Source organism: Semicossyphus pulcher, unplaced genomic scaffold (genome assembly GCF_022749685.1).
Source record: "Semicossyphus pulcher isolate SPU_LCO1_2020_fin unplaced genomic scaffold, fSemPul1.0.p SCAF_13, whole genome shotgun sequence".
Classification (NCBI taxonomy): Eukaryota; Metazoa; Chordata; class Actinopteri; order Labriformes; family Labridae; genus Semicossyphus; species Semicossyphus pulcher.
In genome coordinates, this window is record NW_027211637.1 from 6,919,733 (window position 1) to 6,947,420 (window position 27,688).

The window sequence follows — 27,688 nt, forward strand, 5'->3', positions numbered from 1 at the left end:
TCACATGACAGAGTAAATGGATACTGAATTGCTGATTTTATTCAGTTTTCCTTTATTATTATTATCTTACTATATTTGAATAAGAACAGGAAAACCCCATTAAGCTGTCATATTATCACCTGCTGGCACACAATTGTATTGACACATTCAAGCAAGGAAAGTGTTTATTCATTAAGGGTTGTTTCTGTCTACATGATATAGCTAAGTTGTCGGAAACAGCAGGATCCTTTCATTTAATCCAGCTGCCTCAGGCGGCTGGGGTTGATGAATGGTTGGAATGAACAATGAATTTAAAGAGACTTTAAATCCTGTTGAGCTGAGGGGCAGTCTGCTGTTTGTACCAATGACTGAATATAAAGATGGACAGCGCGTCTCCATCTGCTCTCATTGTACAGAATTAATGCCAAAATAGCCCCTGTGATAGGCGCTTCTATCTTGCGATGGTGATGTCATATGGAGCCATAGCCTGCGCAGTAGAGATCGGCGGGTGGAGACGCCGTAGTCACCTCTGCTAACCAAAACACACACTTAACGTACCGCAAAATGACAAACATCCTGCACGTCGGCACATTCAACTACAGAACAGCTTCTTCTTTTAGTTATGTCTCCTCTCGCCATTCCTCCTCTACTCTGCTAATCCGGAACAGCTCTGCAGGAGCCGGATTTGTCAACAGAACTGTCAATCATAAAGTTACGCCCTCATTTCATAGCATCAAATAACTAACTAAAACTAAACTTCAGCATGATAACAACTAAATATAATGACAGAAACCATGTTTGAGAAAAATGTATATGACGAGTATCTTGATTTTATAGTTTGACTCATGGAGGAGGCGGACTTTATGACCTATACTGCAGCCAGCCAGCAGGGGGCGATAGAGAGGGTTTGGCTTCACTTTTAGCTGTCAAGTTGTTGATCTCTTCATACAGTCTACAGTTCGTCCCTATGAGCGATTATTTTCAAATTACAAGGACATTTGATCCATTTTATAAAAAAGAAAAACATTAGTGCAGCTTTAAGGCACTTTTTAATCAGACTTCCCTGATATGATAATTACTAAAGTTCTTTCATAATTAAACATGGAAAATAATTTCCTACTTGATGTGGAAAACTTGGGCTCAATCTTCACTCTGATTAATGAAACAATAAACTTGAGAAGCTTCAGTTCTTACTTGAGTTAAATACAACCCAAACCTGTTACAACGGGGAAGGAATGGCACAGCATGAATAAATGGACATACGAAATGCTTAAAGTAGCATGACATTCTCTCAGCTTTATACAGTATCTACTACGTCATATGGACGTCATCACATCACCACGCAGCAGGCAGACAACGTATGTGTGATTCTAGGTCAGGTCCCCTCCACTATCAGGGGAGTCTGAAAACCAACAGGGTCCGTATCATCACTGCCAGACATCTGGAGTGTGTGTGCATGACTGTGCAGCGTCTGAAGCACAATGGGGAGTGGGGACAAAGCAGGAATAATACATTTGTTTCTGGGTTAATCGACACTCAAGTTGTTTCAGAGCTCTGTAAAGGAAATGAGATTCCCTAGATTATTCAGTAGAAATAGGGACATGAAGCTTGTGCGTCTCTGCTTAATACATTTTTTTAATGTTTTAATATTCAGTTTGGTGATTTGGAAACTGTTGCATAACTTCAATTAAGCTGTCTGTCCTTATCTGAGAAGTTTCTCTGCAGGCCATGTCGAGTGTTTATCAGAGTAAAGTAAAGTAACCTCCTGTCTGGCTCTTTGGTCGCCTCGTTGTGCCGTTCCCATGGAAACTAGTTTTTATATTGAGAAAAGCAGTCTGTATGTGTGTAGATTTACACACACGGTGTATATGTGTGAGTGTGACTGACACTCGCAGCATACTGATTTTTATGTCTCTATAAAAACAGGTTGTGATTGGAAGCCTGAAGGGGAAGTTGAACTGAGGAAAACAAACATTAACAAAGGGCTAAATATAAAGTCTGTGTGTGTGTGTGTGTGTGTGTGTTTGTTCCAGGATTTCAATAATGATTACCTTAACCTTGAAAAGGCAAAGGTTAAAGTTGTAAACTGGAAGATCTCTGTTTCGTTCTGTTTGGTGGCACCAACAGCGTCAAACGGTAATTTCCCAGATATCCAGAGAGTGTCGCATGTGTAACGTCCACAGTTGGCTCCGGCTGTAACTCTTGGTTTTCCTGGCTGACGGTCGCTTTCCTCTTTAGACTGTTTGCCTTCATCTGAGCGTCAAATTTGTTTCTTTCTCTTTGGATTTTCACTTATTTTTGAAGTTGTATCTGTAGTCATCCATCTTTTCTTTGTTTGTTCAGCCATAGTAGATTACTGTTTACTCACAACACTTGCAGAGAGCGGAAAAGCAGCCGCTTAGCTCCGCCTACCCTCTCTGGCAGACCAACCACTGCTGGCTGATGGAAACATGTCACTAACTGGGCGCCGCTTGTGATTTTTTCTGTGAAAGTCGCACTGGACAGCCAGTCTGTAATACTAAAAAGGCTTTCATCAGTGGGCCATAGGCTCAATCACCATTGTGTTACCTCATTCGGTAAGAGATAGTGACTTAACAGACATTAATTTAAAGGAAAATCTTAGAGATTATTACTCTACGGTACAAGCATCTTAATTTATATTAATTAAAAGAAGAAGATTAGGTTAGGTTAAGTCAGCCCTAACCCATAAGGATCATTTTATGTAATACAACAACATTTTTCCACTGTATATTTTACTGCTCCGACCGCTTCAAGGTTTGGCTGAGATTTATCTCAAACTGACTCTGTTTCTAATCGATGTTATTTTGAAAAGCTTTCCTGGGTTTTATCTTAGCTACTTTGCAAAGTAATATAGTTCTACAAAGCTCCCTGTTCTCTTATGGTAGAAAATCACTGCACATTATTATGCATGAAAGTTCCTTCCTGATACCGGGAGTCCTTGTTTGACTATATACATGTCTCGGGGCGCTGGAATCATTGTTGCACTACAGAATTTAATTGGATTTTTTTTTTTTTGACACATTATAAAGGCATGTGCTTCCTGTAATTCAGAGGATGTGGTACACATCACGTTGCGCTTTCACATGCGTTCAATCTTCCTCATTTTTATAACGTATGTGTTTAATATCTTTTATGAATCTGTGGTTGTGCAGAATTAAACATATCCTTTTGTATATAGCTGTCATTGTGTCTGTTCTGTCAGTTCCGTCTTGTGTTGCAGTTTTCTAAAGTTGCTTTGGCTCAATTCATGAAAGTCGTTAAAATAATATTTCTGCTGTTACTTCAGAAAGAGCATTTCTCATTCTTTGTTACCATTTCAGCACATTAAAGCAAATGACTGAACATAATTTAAACATCTTTTTAGTCATTTCTTTGTGATTATTGTCAGGTGAGGCTAAACTGACAGGAGCAACATGATGTCTAGTGCTGTAACTTTATTACTAAGACCTTTGCAGTGAAGATTATTTTTCTTCACATTACATGAAAAACTATTTTGAAAGTTTGGTTGAGGGACTGCACGGTGATGCTAGCTTTCGCTTGCATGCTAGCTGGATGAAGAGGGCCTTAATGTGTAGATTTTGCATGTGTGGGTTTCCTCCAGTCTGAAGACGTGCTCGTTAGGTTCACTGGTGACTCTAAATTGCCCGTAGGCGTGAGTGTGACAGGTTGTCTGTCTCTGTGTGTCAGCCCTGTGATTGACTGGTGATCAGTCCAGTCTGCGACCCTGAACAGGATAAGCGCTATAGATCAGTGGTTCTCAAAGTCGGATCCTAGGACCCTTGGGGGTCCGCAAACCATAGCTTAGGAGTTCATCAGAATAATAATAAAATTGAGCCGTATCATTAAAAACTGCATGTCTAGGGATGAAGACCACCAATGAAAACAAGCATGTAGTGTCCATTACTCCCACCCACGTTAGCTTTGGACCAATAGAAACGGACATGATTGTGACACATCAGGTCAATCTGTCTGTGCTGTCAAGTTGAGTCCACAAGCAGTTGACCCCAATGACCCCCTGTTTTAAAGTATTGAAGTATTAACATGATTCAGATTGAAATGTGTTTCTGTTTATCACAATAAAAACAGTTCTGAGGTGTTTACACTGATAACTTTTACAATACAAATAGTTCCAATGGCATCTAAGAGTGCAAATGGTAGAAAGCTTATGCTTAATCAGAGTTAGGATTATGAGGGGATCCTTGGAAATGTTATCCCCTGTCAGGGGTCCCTGGCCCAAAAAGTCTAAGAACCCCTGTTATAGATCATGAATGGAGTCTGGATGAGTTAGATCCTATTGTTTAGCTGCATGTATGAGCTTTATGATGAAATGCATCTTCAGGTCTGAGAACTTTTAAAAAGCTCATAAATGTGCCCACGCAAAGATCACACTGTTTGTAGCTCTATTGATTTACTTATTGGATAATAAGTAAATCATATCTTATCTAATCAAACACATCTGCCAGGCCGATATTATAAAGATAATTTAATCTATATAATAACCAGCGTTATCAGATGTTATAGCTCATGTTTACTTGACACAATTACACTAGCTGGAACAGGTTTTATGAGATTAATGATTGCAGGATTGATAATATCAACAAAAATCTATTAAAAATCAGAGAAGCATGAAATTAAAATCTCTCACGCTGAATTTCTGCTAAAAGACGAATGAAGGGCATACACCAGTGTTCCTCCAAAGAGTTAATATTAGCTACCCTTCAACCATGACGGCTCTAGCATTATGCTAATAACTCAGCAGAGGTCAATGGTGGCACAAACACACCTGTACACAACATACAGACTGGTGCAACTAGAAGGTGAGTCTACCTGCCGTCTGTGTGTATTCTGCAGCAGATGAAGTGCTTACTCAGTCATTGATCCTCAGTGCTGTGACTGTACTTAATCGCACAATAAAACAAACAGCTGAAGACAAAATGAAGAGGCAGGACGAGTCTCCTGGGAGTGAGACTGCAGGACAGAACAACAACCGGGAGAGAGAAAATCAATCAGACACATCCCATAATGAGACTCTGCTGCTCGCTGATCGATGGAAACCATGCCGACAGAGCCGTGGAGCTGTCAAAGGTAAGATTCAAATCATTAGAATGTGATCCATACTGAACCCATCAATACATCAAAGAGCAGGTATGTGGGAGTCAGTCTGTGTCATGCATGTGATAAACAATAACACCAGCTTTGTTTGACCTTCAACTGAGGAGTCAGATTAGAGTTGAGTTTAAGGACAACACGAACAATGTATTTATCTGTAATGTTGTGCTGTTCAAATGTGAACAATCTGCATAAAGAAACACATCATTTCCCTTAGTACTGACGTCTTCTAAGCTCTTTTCACACATGCACGCCTGACAATTTCCAGGAAATTTCAAGACTCCAGAAACAGAAGTTTCACATATGTCCTTCGCAGTGGGAGATTCTCCCTGCCGGACGGGATGGGGTCTCATTAGCAGGACATGACATAAAAAGTACGCTGTGGTCCCTGCCAGGGCTGGGGTGGCCCAACTGGGGCACTGACTTGTGCATGGGGGCATTAACAAGTGGGCGCTTTTTTATTTGTGTCTCCACTAGTCGTATCTACTTTAAATACTAACATTAAAATATCATGCAGTTGTTACAATCCTGTGTAAAGGTTTTTAAATCGAAAAATAATAACACAGCAGAGTGGCAGCATATAAATCTTTGGCGCTAAATTTAAAGACTCAAAAAAGTGTAACTCCAAAAGTCCAAAAGAAGCGGCTGGAACTTAAGCCCCGCCTTTGACCTGACAGATAGCCAATCATAGTTCTTGGGGTGGCAGCTGGGGTGGCCAATCAGATTTCAGGGGGGGCCCATGCCACCACAGGTCACCCCCTGGAAACGCCCCTGGTCACTGCAACTGGCGAACAATTTCTGCCCTCACAGCCAGACGCTCCCGAATCTCTTCATCTCTCCAGTCTGCAGACATCTTTGTTACTGTCATCTTGTAAATGATCCTTCTTCTTCTCCTTCTTCATGTTTTTAATCACCCTGTTATGTGTCGCTCTTCTGGTTTCACGCTGGACATTTTACTTGGAGGCTGGCAGGAAAAGTCTGCATAAAGTCTTGATGAAAATGTAGCCTTTAAAACATGCAGCACACCCGGACAATCTGGACAAATTTTCAGGAGCTCAGAGTATTTGTGAACTGTATGGAAGCCCTAAGCGGACATGCATCCATATATTTTATTTACTCCGTTTTCCACTGTTTTGATAGCAAGTTAATTTCAGTTGTATCCCCAGACAGAATTTGAGCTCGGGGCTTTAGAGATTTTTACTTTAATGTATCACTTTTTTCCACTCTCTGCATACAGTTCTTTTTATTTGCCTCCCATGTGTTTAATTTAGAAAGTGCATTTAATTGTCTTTAGGCATCGCTCTAGGCTGTTCCTTGTGTTTCCAATGTTTTATTTCTCACACCAGGTTCTGCATATGTCATTAACAAAAGCAACAGAAGAACATGCTTTGTGTTTTTATGCATTGTTTGGTAGGCCAGTGAAGTAAATAATAAACATTAGAAGAAATAAGAAGCTGATATTAGTATTGATTTTCTCTCTTGTGCTTTCTTTTTTCCATATCTTTGTCCTTTATGAAATACAGATTATCAAGGTCAATACAGACGCAGAAGTAAAATTGTGGTTACTGTTTCTATGTTCATTGTTCACTGTTAAAAGCAACATCCAAAAGTACCTGGACTTTGCATTTAGTATCACCTCATGATTTAGTAAAAGAGTTAATGTGCAAACAGAGAACAGCTGAAAAAAAGGAGTTAAAAAGAGCTATTGGAGGAATGTTATTCTCTTACATGTATATTACAAGTATCTTAACTTAACTTATCTTAAAATTAAACTTTAGGAAAGCATGTTTGTGTCCACAGACGTGCTGCTGAAGCTGAGCTGTTGTCTGGGATCGGTGTGCGGGATGGAGTGGTACGGCTACGCTGCTTTAGGCATTCTGACTGCCATCCTCAGCTTCTTCATGGACCTCAGTGTAACGAAGCTGCTCAAAGGTACAAACCATAGACTGAATAAAAAGATGGACGACATGACAGCTCCCTAAAAGTGAAGCCAAACCCTCTCTATCGCCCCCTGCTGACTGGCTGCAGTATAGGTCATAAAGCCCGCCTCTTCCATGTTAACAGATGGGACATGAGTCAAACTATAAAATCAAAATACACGTCAAATATAATTTTCATTATACTTAGTTTTTATCATGCTGATTTATGTCCAAGTGTTACTTATTTGATGCTTTAAAAAGGGGGTGTAACATCATGACTGACAGCACTGTTGACAAATACAGCTCCTGCAGCCGATCTGTTCTGGAGTAGCAGACCGTCTCCCGGGGTATTTTGGCTTCACTTTTATACAATGAGAGGAGGGGAAAACGCGTCGTCCATCTTTAAATACAGTCATTGGTACAAACGCACACAGGAGAGACAGACACACACTGATTCAGAATATAAAACCTGAGTGGACAAAGGACACACATTGTAAATGTTTCTCTCTCACTCGTAGCTCATCAGTGGCTCTATATGAAGCTGGACGGCAACAGTCTGCTGCAGTTCTTCTGCTGGACTCTTTACCCAGCATGCCTCTGTGCTGTAGCATCATCCTTCTCCCACAACATCTGTCCCTTCTCCACAGGTTTGTTCAGATAAAGTTACACAGTCTTCAGTATTTAAATGTTATAAATTTAAGCTGGAAAGAATGAATGTCTCTGCCTTTAGTGAATTTACTGACTTATTGAATATTACAAATTAGCAACAAGCTACTGTAGCTGCTAAAGAGCCAGATACTTATTTGATGGTGGTGGAGCGTTCAATAGAGAGTGATTATTGGACTGTTGTCAGATTGTCATAAACATGTCGCTAAAGTTGCTTTGTGTTAGAAAAAATAGGCAGCAAATTAGCCTTACATATTTTAAAAGGTGGTGTGTATCCAGCTTGTTTTTACTGCCCCCTAGTGGCTACAGAATGAATTACAGCATGTTTAAGAATCTGCTGAATGTACACTGAAAACTTACCTTACAACAAGAAGCAACAATTGTCAGCTAGCTAACCAAACTGGAAAAGCAGGAATTGTTTTCATGACCAAATACTTTATTCTTTTTTATAGGTTTTATTGACATAAACTCTTCATAATTCAAGTACAATGAATAAGCATCATGGCCCTATAATGTAAGATCAGTATGATTTTGCCTTTTAGCTTTGTACAGGTCTTGCAGGTTTACCATCCTGCACGTTCAACTCTCTCTAAGCAGTTATTATAAGAAATAAGAGGAATTCCCTTACCAGGAGCTTTTGGCTCAGCATGCTGACTGTGTGCATCGACCTTGTCCAGGGTTCAGGAATCCCAGAATACTACAGCTTAGGTAGAAAAGGACTGTCCTGACCTATAATCAGTCAAATATTTTTTATGAATTGTTGTCCAGCATGTCTGAGCCCTGAGACAGGACTGAAACAAATGAAAAAGATGTCCAATGCCCCTCGCATCCCCTGCATGCTGGGTCCCCTCTTAACCCTACACCGTTTTTCATGGGTCAGATAAATCTTACATTTATTGCTTTACTTTTTTAGTCCAGATTTGGATTTTCAATCCTCATCCCTAAATGACCAGTTGAAGTCTGCTTCACGATTCTGTTTGAGGCTGTTTGCTTGTCACGAGTCGAGGTCATTGAGGCTTCCTTGCATTTACCTCAGACGGGTTTAGAACCGCCTGGTAAGTAAATGACTATTTTAGAGGATTCTCATGAATTGACATTTAGTTAAATCGTATTTCTACTTCAACATAACGAAACATGTGTGTACATATCAATCAAACATGTTCCTTGAGGTCATAAGAGCCCTCTCAGCCCTTATTTCCCTGCTGCGATGAGGCCAAAACCATGTGAAGGAAAAGGAACTCTAAAGCACAGGCCTTTATAATATAACTCGCTCTACCTCGTGACATTCATTCATGTTCATGTATTCACTATTATAGAAGGCATTTAGGCTGTGGATGAAACCCTGAACAAATCGGATCAGAGAGGCTATCTTGCGTGACTTTTTAAGGCTTCATTGTAATTTGATTGCAGATTACAACATACAGTATCATTCAGTCGGTTTCCAAGAACAGAGAAAATCTGTGTATCCGGATTTTTCTTGCTTACTTTTGGAAACATCCTTCAGCACTGACTGGCGATGGGAAAAAGTCACGAGTGATGTTATCTCTAAAATCCAGCAAGTGTAAAAAGGAGACGTACAGTATGAAAAGTCAACTCTGATTCTATCTGTTTCACAGAAAGTCTCTAATATGTATGAGGAGAGCTTGTAACTTTCAGAGAGGACGTCAGTCCCCCTCTCTGCTCTCTTACTGCAAAGAAAAAAACCTTCAGATGGATCCTGAAAGGGGAAATCTGTTAAATAAATGTGACCAAATTCCCCAAAGACGCCTCGTCAGGCCTGAAAACATGCTGTATAGTGTTTAAAACAAATCAGAACTAAATACTGTTTCTCGTCAGGCTCTGGGATACCCGAGGTGAGAACCATGCTGTCCGGTGTTGAAATGCCTCATTACTTGTCCCTCACTAATATGTTCACCAAGTTGCTGGGTCTTATCTGCACTCTGGCAGCCGGCAGCACTGTGTTCCTGGGCAAAGTGGTGAGAGACGTTACAAACAACCTGTCCATGAGTCAAAACATGCAAATAGTTCAATGTCTGCTTTGTTATGACTTATGAACACAGTTTTCTTTGTCTATATTTGTCTCTGAACATCAGGGTCCGTTTGTGCATCTGTCCACCATGCTCGGAGCCTACCTGAGCAACCTCCGCTCTCTCACACAAGCTGATAAGAAGGTACAGCTGCGTCCACATTTCTAGTTGTTAAATTACTTCTGTCATAAATACTTTAAGCTCCTGTGAGGAGCTTTTAGCTGGTTGTGAAACAGACTGAAATGAATACTGATGCCTCTGTATGACTGACAAGAGCAAATGAGACCATCACAGACAAGATTAAGCATTTCTTTATGGTAATTTTTCATGCCTGTAACTGCTGCCATCGGGCTGGTGTCAAACAAGACGATTAGCATCAAGCTGCGAAAACTGCCTTTGTGTACATTTTCCACAGCAGACTCACAGTGAGTGATACATTTGACTGTTAAAATGGGACGAGACGTTTGTCAGAAAATATTAATTACGCATGTTCAGGACAGGATCAGCAAAGAGGTAAGAGGCACCACTTTGTCAAAAAGCTCCCCGGTATGTGATTCTCATGACTGGATGGCTGGCTGTCAGTCAAAATCCTCACTATGGCAACATGCAACATCAAAGCCCCCCGCTACCTGATGTTATTTCCCAAAGAGAAGCCTCATCAGTAGTAATCGTTACTACTCATCATCATGGCTGCGTCAGTGCCAAGATAATACAGATACAATTTATTGTCGTACTTTTTGAACAGGTTATATAAATTGGCCAATAATATCATTATTAGACGGGCTACTAATACCTTGTCTTTTCTCTTTATAAAGACCGGATACTACAGGTAAGAGGGCTGGATCCTGGGTGGAAAAAAGTGACTTGACTTGCCTTAACTAAGGACTCGACTTGACTTTACTTGACTGCCCAAGGAAAAATGACTCGAGACTTACTTGAGACTTTAGCAAAGATGACTTGGTCACATAGACATAAAAATGAAAGTTCCTCACAGTAGCTTTAATATTAACTATGGGACAAATTACAATAAATGTAATGTGATGCAATATGTGTAATATGTGACAAACCCACAGAGAACTATCACAAGACTCTGTTCCCCTCAGCCTCTGAAGCTTTTTAGCTTTTTCAGCCTGTAACCTTCGTTCTGATAAACCCACTGCACACTATCTGCCCAAAACCAAATGGCAGACGGACAAAGTCGGCTGAATTCAGCCGAGCATGTATGTTGGACTCACACTGAGCATGTTGCAGTAAAACAAAACTGAATTCTTAACCTTGAAAACAACAGTTTTATTGAATAATCTTAACTCAAGGTCTATATTATATTCTTATTAACTTACTAACTTACCTATTTTACTTCATCTTACTTCATCTTTACACAAGTATTAACAGAGGACTTTAGGATTTAGAAATAACACCTCCTGTAATTATGATGTCAAGGCTTTCTTACATTACTATTATAAGGCTGCCACATAATAACTGCCAGGCCTCTTAAAAACTGAAAAAAAGTTAAATGTAAATGTCCTCATCATCTGTAGAGAATTTGCTTTTGCTGGATTTGAAATGGCTCTTTCTGTAATTTGGTCTCCGTGCTGTGCAGAGAGATGAGCCTGCTGAATTTGCACCCAAAATGCTTTTAAAACATTTTTTTTTATCATTGCCATCACAACCTCCATTATTCTTGGCAGGGAGAGAAGAAGGTAATACAGGTCTCAGGTGGACACTGCTTTAGCCTCCATCTGCTGGTGAAGACCATAACATGCTGCTGAAAAGCCAGCTGGTACACCTTGAGTCATGTTTTAGGATCTCTCTCTCTATATATATAAAATATATCAAATCTGTGAATATAAATATCACATGGACATTTCTTCCGCACAATAATACTTTATTTACTTTCCAAAACACTTTTTTTTTTCAGTCATTAAGAGTGAAGACACAATGTGCAGATTATACTAAGATTTATGTAGTTTAAATGTCAGTGCTGCTCCTTGTGTTCCTGATTGTGTAAGAATGAAAATGGCTGTTAAACATTCACTACTACAGCTTCATAGGGAGACAAAACAAATCTGCTAATCCAGAACAGATCGGCTGCAGGAGCCGTATTTGTGCACAGAGCTGTCAATCATAATTTTTACAGCATCAGATAACTAATTAAAAATACATTTGTCAGAAAACACTGCTTCTTGGACGTAATCAGCATGATAAGAACTAAGTATAATGATAGAAACCATGTTTGAGAAAAATGTATTTGACGTGTATTTTGATTTTATAGTTTGACTCATGTCCCATCTGTTAACATGGAGGAGGCGGGCTTTATGAGCTATACTGCAGCCAGTCAGCAGGGGGTGATAGAGAGGTTTTGGCTTTACTTTTAGGGAGCTATGTCGTCCATCTTTTTATACAGTCTATGGTTTGAATATGAATACATGTTATTGTGAAATAACTGTAAGTTATATTTTTTTATGGACGAAAAGACAAAGTTTGAAATTAAACTAAAATAGCAGCCAAGAAAATGGAGAACCAGGCTTATGAAAATGTGGTAAAGTGAGTTTTCTCCTCATATTGCATGTTCCTTTTACTTTGCATATGATGTAAATGCATGTAAAGAGACATCACAGTATAATTCTCTTGTAGGAAAAAGCTTCCAATGAAATGCTGGTTGTCGCGGCTGCAGTCGGTGTAGCAAGCTGCTTCGGAGCTCCCATCAGCGGTGAGAGAGTCGGTGAAGGCTCAGCATGTTTGTGTTTCTGCTCGAGCTGAAAATGGTTTTCTCACACTTGTCTGGTTAATGCATTTCCTCCTTTGATTTCTCCTTCACACATTTGCTCTTCCCTTTTATCTCCCTCCCACTTCTACTGCACCTTCATCATGTTTATATTTCCTTATCTCTCACCTCCTCATCTTTGATCACCTCTCCGCCTCCTAATTTGATCCACTGAGCCTTATTTCTGCATCGTTGTTTGAGGTTTGCAGCTGAGGTTTAAACTCCTGGTAATTTAACATTTAACATCAATAACATAATTTACATAAAACATTCTGTTACAAACATATGTATATTTCTAAATGATAGTTGCTTCACATGCAAAAAAAAAGGAGTTATGTTTCAGAGATATATTAAGAGTTCTGTATATTTAAAAAACCCTGTTGCTGTTATATCCAGTTTGTCTAAAATGTCATGCTGTCATCATTGCCCCCTCTCGCCCCTGTAGGCGTGCTGTTCAGTGTGGAAGTGATGAGTTCTCACTTCGCCCTGAGGCATTACTTCCCGTGTTTCTTCTCGGCCGCCTGCGGGGCGCTGACCTTCCGCCTGTTCTCCGTGTGGAGTGGAGATTTAGGTAACTGAAGCCCCGATCAGCCTCCGCCCCCTCATGGTCAACAAGGAGAAGGATCACTCGAGAGTCAAACACATGTGCACTGTGGTTGAAATAACAGCCCTGTACTCAGACTATTCATCACATTTGGTTTTGGGAACTTTTTCATGGGTTGATCCAGGACCCTTTCCTGCAAATTAGTTTAGCCAGGGTTGATATATAACATAGGCTACCCTATGCACACAGCAAGGCCTGTAAAGAAATGGTCAACTGGTGGTTTACTTTGCTGCTGTGGCAGAATTTTAATGCCACTGATTTTGAGAGAATGGCAGGGTGGTTAGCGCTGTCGCCTCACAGCTAGAAGGTTCCTGATTCAAGTCCCAGTTCGGACATAGGGGGTCTTTCTGTGTGGAGTTTGCATGTTCTCCCCTAAAGTGCCTGTAGGTGTGAATGGGAGGTTGAAAGGTTGTCTGTCTCTACGTGTCAGCCCTGTGATTGACCGGTGATCAGTCCAGTGTGTAACCCCGCCTCTCGCCCAATGACAGCTGGGATAGGCTCCAGCCCCTCCGCGACCCTGAACAGGATAAGCGGTGTAGATAATGGATGGTTTCAAGATAAATGTTCATCCTCCACATGTGGCTGTAACGTTTGTGTGTCCACATACTTTTGGCCATGTAGTGTATGTGCTCAAAATCCACAAACAACCCTTTCAGTTTGTAAAAGTTCTAACCTTTTTTCCCCCACGAGAATGTCACATTTCTTAGACTGGAAACATACTTTCTTTTTTCACAGTAAATCAAGTCAATTAAATATAACAACAAATCACAACCAAACTTATCTCACAACACTTAACATATAGAGCAGCTCTAATTCGTACACTTTATAATGTTATTTACAGAGACCCAACAATGACTGGTGTAATAATACGGTCATGTTAGCTTGTTAGTGATACTGGCAGCTTTGTAATTACCTGCCAATGCTGATTTTTCCGAAGACTGGGAACATCAGCATTGGCAAACTTAGCAGAAACATTTGAGCTGACTGACAGTTCATTAAAAGCCTTAGAGATTATTTTTTGGGCCTTTTATGCCTTTTTTATAGAGAGGACGTTGGATAGTGTTGGAAACAGGGGAAGAGAGAGTGGGGGATGACACGCAGCAGGGGGCAGAGGGTGTGAGTCTAGCCCAGGGCTGCCTCATTGAGGACTATGGCCTCTGCACATGAGCTGCCGATTGATCTAAATTGACACTGATTAAAGGGCCAATTCGCCGATTTTCAGCCTCAGTCCTATCATGCTGTTATGGTGAGCTAATGCCAATTATTGCAATTTCGCTCTGTGCCTTTGGAGGACGCTTCTCCAATGGGCCCTGGAAAAGCTCCGCCAGACTACGTTAAACGTGTCATCTGGCGGACCTTGCTAAACTACCCTTCCTAGGAAGCCGCCTCCGATGTCGGCAGGTTTGAAATGTAGACTGCAGACCGGAAGATTTTCTAGACGATCCACCGGTATATTCCTGTCGTATTTCGGATTCTGTACCGCTCTGAGCCATTGCCTGCAGCGAAAACGGTAGTGTTTCACTCCTCTCTTTCAGAGGGAGAGGCGCAATGCACGCTGGGTGTTGTAGGAATGGGTGAAACCACGTGCTGTTTGTACAACTTTCTCCACAGCTATGGCACCAATTTCAAATATTATTGCTTCTATCGATTACAGAGAACAGCAGCTGTGACTTTCTCCTTTAAAAGCATTAAAATGCGATAAAATAAGAGAAGATAAGATTGTGTTTGAATCTGAGTGAGACTCCGATCTGCTTTGTGCCCACAGAGACTCTTCAGGCTATGTTCAAAACTAATTTCCCCTCGTCTTCACCTTTCTACCCGCTGGAGATTCTGCTGTTTGCTTTGTTGGGGTGAGTTTATGTTTGACAGCGTCTGCAGATTTAAACGAGTTGTGACTTGGTTTATATCTTACAAATAATAACTGACATTTGGCATTAATGTTTATACCAAGCACTTCTGTTCTCATCCCTCTATTCTAATGAGCAGTCAGATCTCACAACAATCTCTTCCCGTCCTCCTCCTCTTCACCTTTGTCATCATTTCCCCAGGTCTAATGACTTCTCATAATCTACAAGTGCCTGTGTTAAAATGATCCTCTCCTGTGTGTTTAATGAGCAGGCTGCTGTGTGGAGCTATGAGCTGCTGCTTCCTCTTCTTCCACCGGTGGAGCCTGAAAGTCACCAAAACCAACCTGATTTTTATCAAGATGCTGACGACAGAGTGAGAGCTCTTTGCAAAGGGGAAGGCAGGATTGTGATGCAGGGATGAGTCATCTGCTGTGTAAAGGAGGCTCATGAGACAATCAGAGTGTGTCTTAAAGGATCATCTATTTTAACAGACTCATCTTATGCAACCATTTAAACTACGCTAAAAATAGATGAGAGAACCCATATGCAGACTCACAGGGCAGAGGCAGGAGGAAGGCAGCAACAATGTTACTTAGTTTGTTAGGCAGAGTCATGTACAGTCCTTTCCAGAGGTCTAAACCAGAAATCCACAGAATCAGGCAGAGGTACAGAAGTTTAAAAACTCAGGTCAAAATCCAAAAACACAAGACATACAGAGCGGCGGGATGCGAAGCAGAAGCTCAAACTACAATCTGGCAAATGACAACGGCAAGATGGCTTGTTTAAATACTGAGGGGGTAAATGAGCTAACAAGCCACAGGTGTGTGGCAGGATGAGCAGGCTGGCAAGTGATTGGCCGACAGACAAATTAAGGGGGAGAGTCAGTGCCATGGAAAAAGCTGGCAGGTGCTGGTTAATGAGCAGAGGGGTTCTGTGCAGGAGAAGCGGCTGGAGGGTGGGGTCTAAGAGGAGCAGGATGCTCCAGCAGAGACTGTGTTTGAAATGGCGTACTATACATACTATATACTGCATACTGCGCTCAGCGGTAGTATGTAGTATGGAGGAGCTTTCAAATTCATTTTGCAGTATGCTACGCCAGGCGGAAGTGAACAATAACCTTCTTTAGCTAAAGTGCCCCCTTCTGTGGGATGCTGCTGATGTCCGTCATGTCCGTGCTGATGTCCGTCTGTGACGTTCCAGCGCTTTGCTTTGTGGGATACAGTAGGCGAGGTAGACTGGTCCGATGCATTCTGGAGATTTTTCCGAATTAGTACGACATCCGGGGATTTTTGGTATACTGCACATTTTTCTTTTGTTTGCATACTACATACTACATTTTAGCCAAATCAGTACGTACTGCTAGTATAGTGTGGCCTTTTGAACACAGCAGATGACAGTAGCGTCTCATATAAAGCCACGAAAAACAAACAACTGATTATTTAAATGTTAGCTGGAATAAATTCACTAAAAGAAGGTTCCTGGTTCGAATCCTAACGTTAGTACGTAGTTGGCCTTTCTGCGTGGAGTTTGCATGTTCTCCCCGTGCATGCGTGGGTTACCTCAAAGTACTCCGGCTTCCTCCCACCGTCCAAAGACATGCTCATTAGGTTCAATGGTGACTCTTAAGTTGCCTGTAGGTGTGAGTGTGAGAGAGAAAGGTCAGTCAGGTCGATCAGTCCAGGCTGTACCCTGCCTCTCGCCCAATGACAACTGGGGTAGGCTCCCCTCTGTGACCCTGAACAGGATAAGCGGTATAGATAATGGAAGAATATAGATAATGGATAGTTTGGAGTAAAATGTTTAACCTCCAGGTGTGGCTGTAATGGATTGATGGATGCATGAATTCAATGATTTTCACAAAGGTGCCTGTTTATATGATCACCTCTCTGCAGGAAGGGTCTCTACTCGGGCATGGTGGTCTTCCTCCTGGCATGTGTGACGTTTCCAAACTCTGCAGGTCAATATATGGCCTCTCAGGTGGGAATGAACATTTTAAAGACATAATTCCAATGAATGATCATTATAAACATCTTACTTTTACATTTTAAACAATAGTAAAGGAAAGACCGAGACTAAATATGATATGCCTCTGTAGATACCTCATAGAGCTCCAACACTGTTGCATCGTGTCACATGTCTCTGCATTAACAAACACTTCAGTTTATTTTGAGTCACAGCTTCATACATCCTCAAGCTGCTAGAACAACACGTGCATTATTCCAACAATGGCATGTCACATGATTCACTCTGACATTCTGCTCATTTTCATGTCTTTCTGTTTAAATGAGGATTTGCTGGCAGTGCATAATCTGGGTGCAAAATAGCAAAAGTGTGTTTTGGGCGTAACATGAATCAAAGAAATCAAAGTTAAATCTCCCACACCAAACCAGACACACCTGCACCTACACTGCTATTGAATCAGCTGATTTCAGCCATTTCTTCTTAGTAGACCGGGCTCGACCAGCTCGTCTTCTGGCATCACCAGTACAATGATGTCAGGAGACCGATGAACAAAAGCTGGCTGTCTCCCAGAACTCAAACTCATTTGACTGCGCATGAGTAAATGCGCCATATTGAACTGAGGAGTAGGAGCCCTGCTGTGCGTCCCTGTGTGTAACAAGCAGTGGAAGCGTGTAGGGACATCTTGAGAAGTGCGCATTTTGAACTTTTGAACAGCAGGAAAATACTGAGCTTCATACACTAGACCGGGTTTGATAAATGCCACAGTAATGCGTCTTACCACATCAATACAGCCACGGGTTGCACAGATGGGCACAATTGCAATTTCACTGAGCACTGTGGTGGCAATGACAACTGCGACATGAGCAGCAGAAGTTAAATGGTAAATGGATTGCACTTATATAGTGCGTGACCACTCAAAGTGCTTTACACTACACTGATGGCAGAGGCCGCTGCAAATCACAATCAGGTTTATCGCCAAGTCGGTTTACAGGTACGAGGAGTTTGACCTCAGTGAACACAGAGTTAGAATTAGAAACAGTTGGTAGCTAGGAGCAGCAGTACTCTGACTGTCAGGGAACTTAAATAGAATAATACAAAAATAAACAAACAATAGAAATATGTAAAAAAACAACAACTATATAATACAAAATATGTAATAAGTGAATGGAGCTGTACGGATGTGCAGGAAGGTGCATGTGTGCAATGTAAGCAGACAGTATGGCATTAATGTAATGCTAAATCTGAGTTACAGTGTTAATGTAATGTTAAGTGACTGTGGGGCTGGATGAGAGTCTGTGTCATGTGCCAGGCCAGGGCATTATTGATGAGGCTGGCAGCAGAGGGGAAGAAACTGTGCTTGTGTAGTGAGGTTTTGGTCCTGATGGGCCTCAGCCTCTTGCCGCAGGGGAGGGTCTCAAAGAGTGTGTCCGAGGTGAGAGGGGTCGGCCTCAATCTTGAACCTCCTGGAGGTGTGCAGGTCGTGGAGAGGTGGCAGATTGCAGCCAATCACTCTCTCTGCAGAGTCAATGATACGCTGCAGCTTGTCCTTGGCAGCGGCAGCAGTGTACCAGACAGTGATGGAGCAGGTGAGGATGCAGTCAATGATGGTGGTGTCGAAGTGCACTTAAGTGCCAATCTCCAATCAGGATCTAGATAACCATTCATTCGGGAGCAATTTGGTGTTCAGTGTCTTGCCCAGTACTCTTCGACGTGTAGATTTCAGCAGCCAGGGGTCGAACTGCCAACCTTCTGATTGAAGGACAACGTATTCTACAGCTGAGCCAAAGCTGCCCCTTGGTGCTGCGCTGTGAGCCACTCTGCTTGGGGTGTAAGATAGGGCCCTTTTTTAAAGATTGACATCTTTATCGGAACAAATTCAATGTTTTGGGAGTGAGTACTACAAACAGGGTGAGGATTTAAGAATGTATTGAGATGGATAGATTGTCTTTTCATGAGATTTTTTGTCAGAAAGAAACATCCACTGACAGCCTCGTCCTTTAAATGTTACCCTTTGTTTTATCCCAGTCTGTCTTGTGTTCACACGGTCATCTGATTGGCAGTAATCTCTTTCACAGCACACCATGAAGCAGCTCCTCACCTCCTTACTGGACAGCAGTCAGTGGAGCACACAATCCCACAATGCATCTGTTCAGCCTTTGTCGGAGTGGAGCTCATCAGGGAGTCCTGTCTACTTGTCTCTGGCTGTCTTCCTGCTCATGAAGGTACACACAATGGAAGCTGCTAATTACGGATTCTTTTATCTCTGCAGTGATAAGCAGCAGGAACAGTAACAGGGCACCGAGCTCAGCCCCCCACTCCTCTTGTTCCTTTGAGTCACATCCGCCCATAATTGACGTACAGCAAATGACATTTTCAATGCAGGTTAAGCGAGCTAAAGACTGTTAACCTTTCAGACTGAAATGTCTTGTGATATCTGACGCTCTGTCATAGCAACACTGCAGGTAGAAGTCACTTGTTTTCCTGCAGAATCCCAAACATCAACCACAAGTCTCTTATTCCCATTTGTAGCCCAATTGAAAAGAAAATAGTGCATTTATTGTAGAAAAATTTGCATCGAATGAGCACATTTCTAAATGACAATCTGATCCTTATACCAGTCAAAGGATCTGAAATGCAGTGAGCGCTGTAAGAAACTCACTCAGTAAGATCCACTTACTATGACAATGTGTTTTCTCCCATTTCTGCATGCAAATGGGAAATGTAAATTGAAGTGATTCAGTATTTATTTGTGCAAAATTGATTTGGAGGAGATGCAAACAGTTCCCTGCACACAGATTGACAGTGACTCATGCTGTGCTGCGTGTGCTGTTAAAGCTGTTTTGGCCGCAGAGATGCCGAGGAGAGATTTATAAGTGTGTGTGCGTGTGTGTCTGTGTGTGTGTGTGTGTGTGTGTGTGTGTGTGTGTTGTTGGTTCTAAGATGTGGATGTTGGTCCTCGCCTGCACTCTGCCTCTGCCAGCTGGATACTTCATGCCAGTGTTTATCTACGGTGAGTGAAGGGAAAGGACTCTGTTTTGTAGATCACCTGTGATGCACAAATCACCAGAATGTGGTAAAACTGGGATAAACAAATTTTTAATGTGGTAATCTCAAAGATCACCTACGGCGATAAACGGTAATTGCGGGAGCACACTTCCCAGATATCCAGACAGTGCTGCATGTGTGACGTCCACGGTTGGCTCCGGTTGTAACTCTTGATTTTCCTCGCTGATCGCTGACATCTGAGCGTTGAATTAGTTTCTTTTTCTTTGGATGTTGGATATTTTTGAAGTTGTATCTGTAGTCATCAGTCTTTTCTTTGTTTGTTCAGCCATAGTAGATTACTGTTTACTCGCAACACTTGCAGAGAGTGGAAAAGCAGCTGCTTAGCTCCGCCTATACCCTCCTACCTGAAATTCACACCAGACACCATAACACTGGCTTTCATCAGTGGGCCATAGGCTCAATCACCATTGTGTTGCCTCATTCAGCGATAGATAGTGACTTAACAGACATTTATTTACATGGAAATCTTTGAGATTCTTACTTTAACTGATCTGTTTTGTAGGAGCAGCTTTGGGCCGTCTGTTTGGAGAAGGAGCAGCTTTGGCGTCTTCCTCAGCAGGCCAGCAGTGGGCTGCTATAAATCCCGGGGGCTATGCACTCGCTGGTAGAAACACTCGATCAATAGTGGCAGGGTTTAAATCCCTAGCTGATGTACCTTAACCTTTTCTGCTTGTTGCACAAGCCAGCTTAACTTTTGTTCCCAGCATATCTCTGGCGTGTTTGCAACAAGTAAGAAGGAGCTCACAGACCATTCGGACTCACTGTGTTCTATGATAGTATGCATATCTGCTCCTCTTGTAATGCAGCAGTGATTAGACATGAAAATGACATTAGCATGAAATGTTATGATAAAGCATGCATTATTACAGATGCATCAACATGTACCTGACTTCTCTTAACGCATACACAAACAAGTCTAGTAGTCAGGAGCATCCATACTACACTTGAACTTATAGTTCATTATGAGTCATATCTATAACGTTTATGAAATAGTGCATGAGAAAGCATTATTTATGTTTTTGCATGCAGTCATATAGCATAACAAATACATTGAAATACACTTAGAATGAGCCCATAATGCACTATAGATGTTGGCTTCATAGAAAGTGTGGTAGAACCTTAATGAGGTTTTTGTCTTGCAGGTGCAGCCGCCCTCTCTGGAGCTGTCACACACACCTTGTCTCCAGCTCTCCTGGCTGTAGAGTTAACCGGTCAGTTCAGCCATGCTGTCCCCGTCCTCCTCGCCTCTCTGCTGGCCAACACCCTGGCTCGAGCTGGGCGCCGCCCATCTTTCTATGATGCAATCTCTATCAGCAAAAAGCTCCCACATCTGCCCTCTCTGAAGAAGGTATGCCCAAAGTAAGTAAATATAAAGTGTCTGATAAAAGGAATCAGCGATGATTTATGAGGTCAACTGTTCAATAATAAGAGCAAAGACATAAAAACCTTTGACTGTTATGCTCCATACTAACCCTAAGGACTATTTGTAATTGCTAACTGTGCACATTTGCTAACATCCTAAAGACTACAAGCCATCACTAAATCTTACAAATGTAATTCAGTGCATGTTAAAACACTTCCTTTAGCATTCAGTTAAAGCTCCTGTGAGGAACTTTTGGTTTGTGTTGATTTTGGCGCCCCCTGTGGACAAACGTCTTATCTCTTTGTTGATTTTGTCCTGTTCATGCTTAAGTGGTGTTTTTTAATAAAAAATCTCATCCTGTTTTCTTTAACAGTCATATGTATCACTCATTTTTGCCCTGGAAAATGTAGACAAAGGCAGCTTGCTGTTAATCACTTCGTCTGTCACCTACACCACCACCAGCAGTTTCAGGCATTAAAAATAACGACATAGAAATAATCAGTCTTGTCGCTGATGGTCTGGTTTGCTTTTGTAGGTCATAAAGAGACATCAGAATTAATTTCAGTCTGTTTCATAACTAGATAAAAACTCCTCACAGGAGCTTTAAGTCTGATTACAGCTGAGACTTTTGCTCAATCCAGAGCCTAATCTGAAAACTCAGTGTGAGCTCAAGTGGCAGACGTTAAACCATTCCAACTTAACAACTAAACTTAACGTAGCTTGAGTCTAGCTGTAATTTCCAGTACTGAGTACACAGCCATGTTGTGCACTGTGTTCGTTCTGTACCCCCTCTCCATTTTTGACAAATCCAACATGGCCTTTGTGCCAAGTGAAATGATTGCAACATACCTGATCCTCACTCACAGCAACACTGCAGGTGGACGGATGGATTTTGTGATTGTTAAGCAGCCTGCACAGTAATGGCAGAGTGACTGCCACAGTCCCTGGTATTGATTAAGGAACCGCTCCACCACCCACACGAGCCTCATTTTCCTTCTGCATAGAGAACAGTTTCTGTTAAAGTCTAAATCAAAGCATCTCTAATGCATTCTGGGAGAAATTCACTTTTTACAGTGAATAAACCTGCAGGGAGAATGTTTTTTCTTGAAAGGGGACACATAAAAAATGTTAATGGGATAGTTAGAACAATAAGCCAGCCTCCAACAACACATTTTGATTGAAATAATCATTCACCATTACCCATAGCTCTTTGTTGACAGCAGTGGGGCTGAGCTGGCTTCAAGTATTCCTCCGACAGACTCCTTGTGGATCATCTTATTATCTGCCGGACACCTTTAACTAGTTAAAAATGTTTTTCCAGAGTCATATCATATTGGAGATGGATGTCATACAACACACTGTAGCTACCACTGTTCTCTACCTTGGCACAAGCATCAGATCCTCCGTTGTTACCACCTTCCAATCAAATCATTCATATAGAGAATCCTTACAACCAGAGAATAGTACAGGAAAGACAAATAAAATGGGTTTTAATGTTTAATTGTGTTCAAATTAAATATTCGACCTGTCCCAGCGGAAGTGGGCACATTCAGGATGAATACTTTTAAATCCTGCACCTCTCTCAAACTTGGAACGACTGACCAAGGCTGACTCGTGTTTGCACCTGTGATGTATCACCGGCCACATTTCTGTTCTTTAGTCAGTCCTCTGCTTTTTATCTCTTTGTCTATCCTGCCTTGTAAAATCTCGTCCTGCTTCCTTTAAACTAGTTAAGGTACCTCTCACTGTGTAAACTCCGCTTAGGAAAACCAGGCATTAAACATACAGTGACTATATAGAAACATGTAGGTCATATAGAGGCATCAGTTCCGTAATGAGACTGTTTAGAATCCAGTAAAACTCCTCATAGTAAGTTTAACCACTGCTGCTTTTGTTCCAGATGTGATGTGACTCATCTCTGTTGCAGGCTTCCCTCCACACCTGTCGGGGAGGTTTTGGGAGTGAAATGTGTGCAGCTACAAAAAGCAGCTGAGCCAGAGGAGGTTCAGCACGCTGTCAACAGCTGCACTGAAGCACAAATCCCTGTGGTGGACTCGGATGGTACGCAGACAAGGATATCTGATTGTATTTTATCGAAGAAGTCATTTTGTTTAAAGTATGTTTGAGGATAGAGAACACTGGCACATAGTCAGTGGGATCCACAAGGCGCATGCTGGTCAAACACGTGGTTATGACTCCACACAGTCCCTGAAAAGAAAAGAGGACAATGATGGGAGAAATGATGAACAATTGTCGAAGCAGCAACAGCAATTCAGCAGCGTGAAAGGGTCTCTCTATAAGGAGCTGACAAGTGTGAGAAAATAGTCAGTCGGCCAGCTGAGCCTTTCTGCAATCACATGAATAACATTTTACGTTTGAAACAGGCGACCCACAGCACACTAGAGAGCTGCACATGAGCTAAACTGTAGCACCGACTGGGAAGAAAATTGATTTCCTCTCCTGCATTGTGTTGAAGAGTCGCAGATTCTGCTGGGGTTTGTTCTCCGATCAGAGCTGCTGATGGTCCTGCGTCACTGGAGGACTGAGGTAAAAACCAGGATGGAGTCAGACAGGTAGCTGGAGGGAAGTCGAGATGAGGTCTGTTTAAAAAGCTGCTCATGTCTTTACAATCCGTTATACACTGACTGAATATAAAACAGTTCCAAAAACAGAGAATGGGAGCTGGATGATGACAGGACCGACTAAAACAAGCCAATTTTATGACAGCGAAGATGTTCATCAAAAGGGCTTTTAGAAAGCAGCATTATGCAATTTAAGCAATGTCCACAGATCCACATTTTTATGTTCAGTTAAGTTGATTTAGACATCAGACTTGATGTGAATCATAAATTTAATGCTGAACGCTGCTGTATGACAAGCACACACACGTTTTTGTGCTGTTTTGTGCAGACTCCGGAGAAACGTCTGCATGAAGTCTGCTGCATTTACCCGACATCGTTCCTGTTATCGCCTCACAACACCGTCCAGGAGGTATGGAGAATTGATGATGTCATAAATATTGAGAAATTAAAGGAATATTTCAACACTTATTTGCTTTGTTTTCAAGACTTAGGCCTTTAACACACCTGGTATCAACATGTGGTTTTCGTTATCGGATCACAAGTGGACAGCTTTAACTACAGGTGTGAACGCTCGGGACGGATTGAGGACGCATTCAGATCCGATCACTCAGGCTGCATATGGAGGAGGTCTGGGATGCATTTCTCCACATACGTCTGGGAGTGTGTACGCACGTGTCCCGGGCCATATTAAGCACCGCCCACTCTCCCCGTATCGGGAGATCACTCGTCTCTCTTTCCTGTAATTAACGTTTCTCCGCTGTGTCTCTTAAAAATCTTATTTTTATTTATCTCTCATGTCACTCCAGCAGGTGTAAACGTAGATTTACACAGTGTGCACGGAAATAGGGACGATACCGAACTGAACAAAGGAGAGACGGCACAGGTTGGAGATATGATCCACAAGCATGTTGTAACAGTTTAAAAATCAAGTGATCCAGATTATCTGTCAAGGTGTGTAGCAATTGGACCCAAAAGCAGAGACAGAAGGAAACAGTTGGTGAAGATGAGAAGTAGATCTTGAGTTATGTTGGCAGCAGCAGCAGAAACCGAGAGCACGGTGGAATGAGGCAGGGAGACAGAGATCCTGGGTGGCTGATGGATCTGAGGCACAGGAAAACAGGAGTTAGTTGAGAGTCCAAAAACACCAAAAAGATCCACAGATCAAGAAACAAGTTTGGCCGCAGCACAGTACCACTGATGCAAACTGAACAATCTGGTGAAGACTGGTGTGAAGAGCCGGGGTATATATACTGCAGGAGCTGATGAGTGAATGGATCCCAGGTGTGCAGGTGGACTGGCAGCACGCCCACACACACACACAGACAGACAGAGAGAAAATACTCAGGGGACCAACACACACAAGGAGGGGGAAAACATGAGGGAGAGGCACAGTCCAGACCATGACATTATCACAGTTTAATAGTGCAGCGCAGTGATGTCCCTCTGAGCGCCTGCACAGCAGCTCTCTCCCTCTCTGTGCTGCGCGTCTGCATCACAGTGTTTTGTATTATATGATGTGTTTAAAGTCTTGTTAAGGTGAATGAGGCTCTGTGTTCATTTGCATACAGAGCAGGAAAGTGAGATCGGATCACAAGCGGTCACTGAAGACGCAGTTGGAGACGCATTGAAATACAAAGTGTGAATGCTTGTACTTAGAGCTGACCACTTGTGATTGCATCACATGTTAATACCAGGTGTGTTAAGAGCCATAGATGAAAGATTGTCATCCGTCTCATGTCTGTCTGTAAAGTACAGAATCGGAGCTTGGAGACAATTAGCCTAGCTTAGCATAAAGACTGGATGTAGGGGGAAACAGCTAGCCTGGCTACCACCAAAATTCAAAATGTTCTTGCACCTTTTTTTCGTTTTTTCTGGACATTTACAGAAATATTTTAAAAAATGATGTTTTGTTTAGATAACTAGATAAATTGCTTCTCGTGACAAAATTATTATAAGAAGTAGCATTTTTACATTTATGTTAGTGTACAGCAGATTAAACTGTGAGCCTCAGAGGTGTTATTTACTTTAGTACAGAGCCAGACCAGATATTTTCCTCGATATTCATAATAATCTCCTAGCTTGATATTTGTCTGTGTTAACAGTTCTATGCTAAGCTACACTAACCATATCCTGACTTCAGCTCTGTAGTTTAGGTGTCTGTAAATTATATTTATATGACAGCATTGTATCAGATCATGTGATAATATGAAAAGGGTTTGTTGTAGTGATGAACCTACAAAAAATAATAATCATGACTCTGCAGCTCTCGTTGGCTATAAAGAGCTTTTGCTAAGCTCATTGTTTAGCGGTCTAGTCCAAAACTTTACTTCGTTCTTTCCTCCTTAAAGCATCGTTCTTGGTTCCAACATGGAGCTGTGTCCTGCAAAGAGCTCTAAAGACCTATACTCTATACTTGCAATGCTCAGCACCAAATGCCGTGTGGTCCCATCCACCAGAAGAGCTACTGTAGCTCAGATGGCTGAAAAAGTTAATGCTGGTTTTGATCTAAAGGTGTCAGAACACAAAGTGCATCACAGTTTGCTGTGTATGGGGCTGCGTAGCCGCAGACCAGTCAGGGTGCGCATGCTGACCCCTGTCCACCTCCGAAAGCGCCTACAATTGGCACGTGAGCATCAGAACTGGACAACAGAGCGATGGAAGAAGGAGGCCTGGTCTGATGAATCACGTTTTCTTTTACATCATGTGGATGACCGGCGTGTGCGCCGCTTACCTGGGGGAAGACATAGTGGAGGCAATGGGATGCTTTGGGCGATGTTCTGCTGGGAGACTTTGGGTCCTGCCGTTCATGTGGATGTTACTTTGACACCTACCAAACATTGTTGCAGACCAAGTACACCCCTTCATGGAAACAATGTTCCCTAATGGCACTGGCCTCTTTCAGCGTGATAATGCTACGCTTCATAAATGGTTCAGGAATGGTTTGAGGAACACGACGAGTTCAAGGTGTTGACTTGGCCTCCAAAGTCCCAAGATCTCAATCCAATCGAGCAGCTGTGAGATGTGCTGGACAGACAAGTCGGATCCATGGAGGCCCCACCTAGCAAATTACAGGACTTAAAGAATCTGCTGCTAACGTCTTGGTGCCAGATGCCACAGCACACCTTCAGAAGTCTAGAGGAGTCCATGCCTCGATGGGTCAAGGCTGTTTTGGCGGCAAAAGGGGACCTACACAATATGTGGCAGGTGGTCATAATGTCATGGCTGATTGGTGTATATCCTTAAGAGTTGGAGAAGACAAAAAAAACAGAGGATATCTGTTATTGCAGGTTTAAGGTTCCTGGCATCTAACTGTTAGAAGATGAAAAATAGCTACAAATGGTTGGTAATTGTTAAAAGATCAGTTCCTTTTAATCCTGTCCTCACAGGCGCACAGTATCCTGAGTCTGCTTGGAGCGCAGACCTTGTTCGTCGCAGACAGAGGACGGCTGGTCGGGGTCATCACGTGGCCAGAGGTAATGACTGTTAATAACATAATGAGTGTATTTAATCTCACAACACTCACAAGTCAAATTCACAATATGTTCTTAATAAAACATAGCCTACTAATTCTGTTATATTCCTCCGGGGACGTTTGTCTTGTCCAAACAACACCATGTCCCTGTATGGATTTGTTAACACTATGCAGAGTGTGGGTGTCTAAATGGCTACTTACACATTCAAAGCAGCTTCCTCTCCCCCCCTCTCTCTGATTTTCAATCTTTCTCTATCTTCTCTTCCAGATGACGAGAATATTAGAGGACTTGGCCAAAGAAATCTAA

General features: G+C 42.1%; 1 protein-coding gene across 1 annotated transcript; it reads left to right on the top strand.

Annotated features, from left to right (window-relative positions):
• Window positions 1-4,934: 4,934 nt before the first annotated feature.
• On the top strand, window positions 4,935-27,688 carry clcnk (chloride channel K). Its single transcript, XM_069659360.1, has 19 exons — window positions 4,935-5,085; window positions 6,910-7,041; window positions 7,547-7,675; window positions 9,531-9,670; window positions 9,788-9,865; window positions 12,356-12,431; window positions 12,931-13,056; window positions 14,855-14,939; window positions 15,208-15,309; window positions 16,829-16,913; window positions 18,974-19,120; window positions 19,839-19,908; window positions 20,467-20,568; window positions 21,107-21,323; window positions 23,255-23,388; window positions 23,804-23,874; window positions 24,238-24,318; window positions 27,296-27,382; window positions 27,650-27,688. The coding sequence occupies exons 1-19, from the start codon at window positions 4,935-4,937 to the stop codon at window positions 27,686-27,688; spliced, it is 2,052 nt and encodes a 683-aa protein (XP_069515461.1).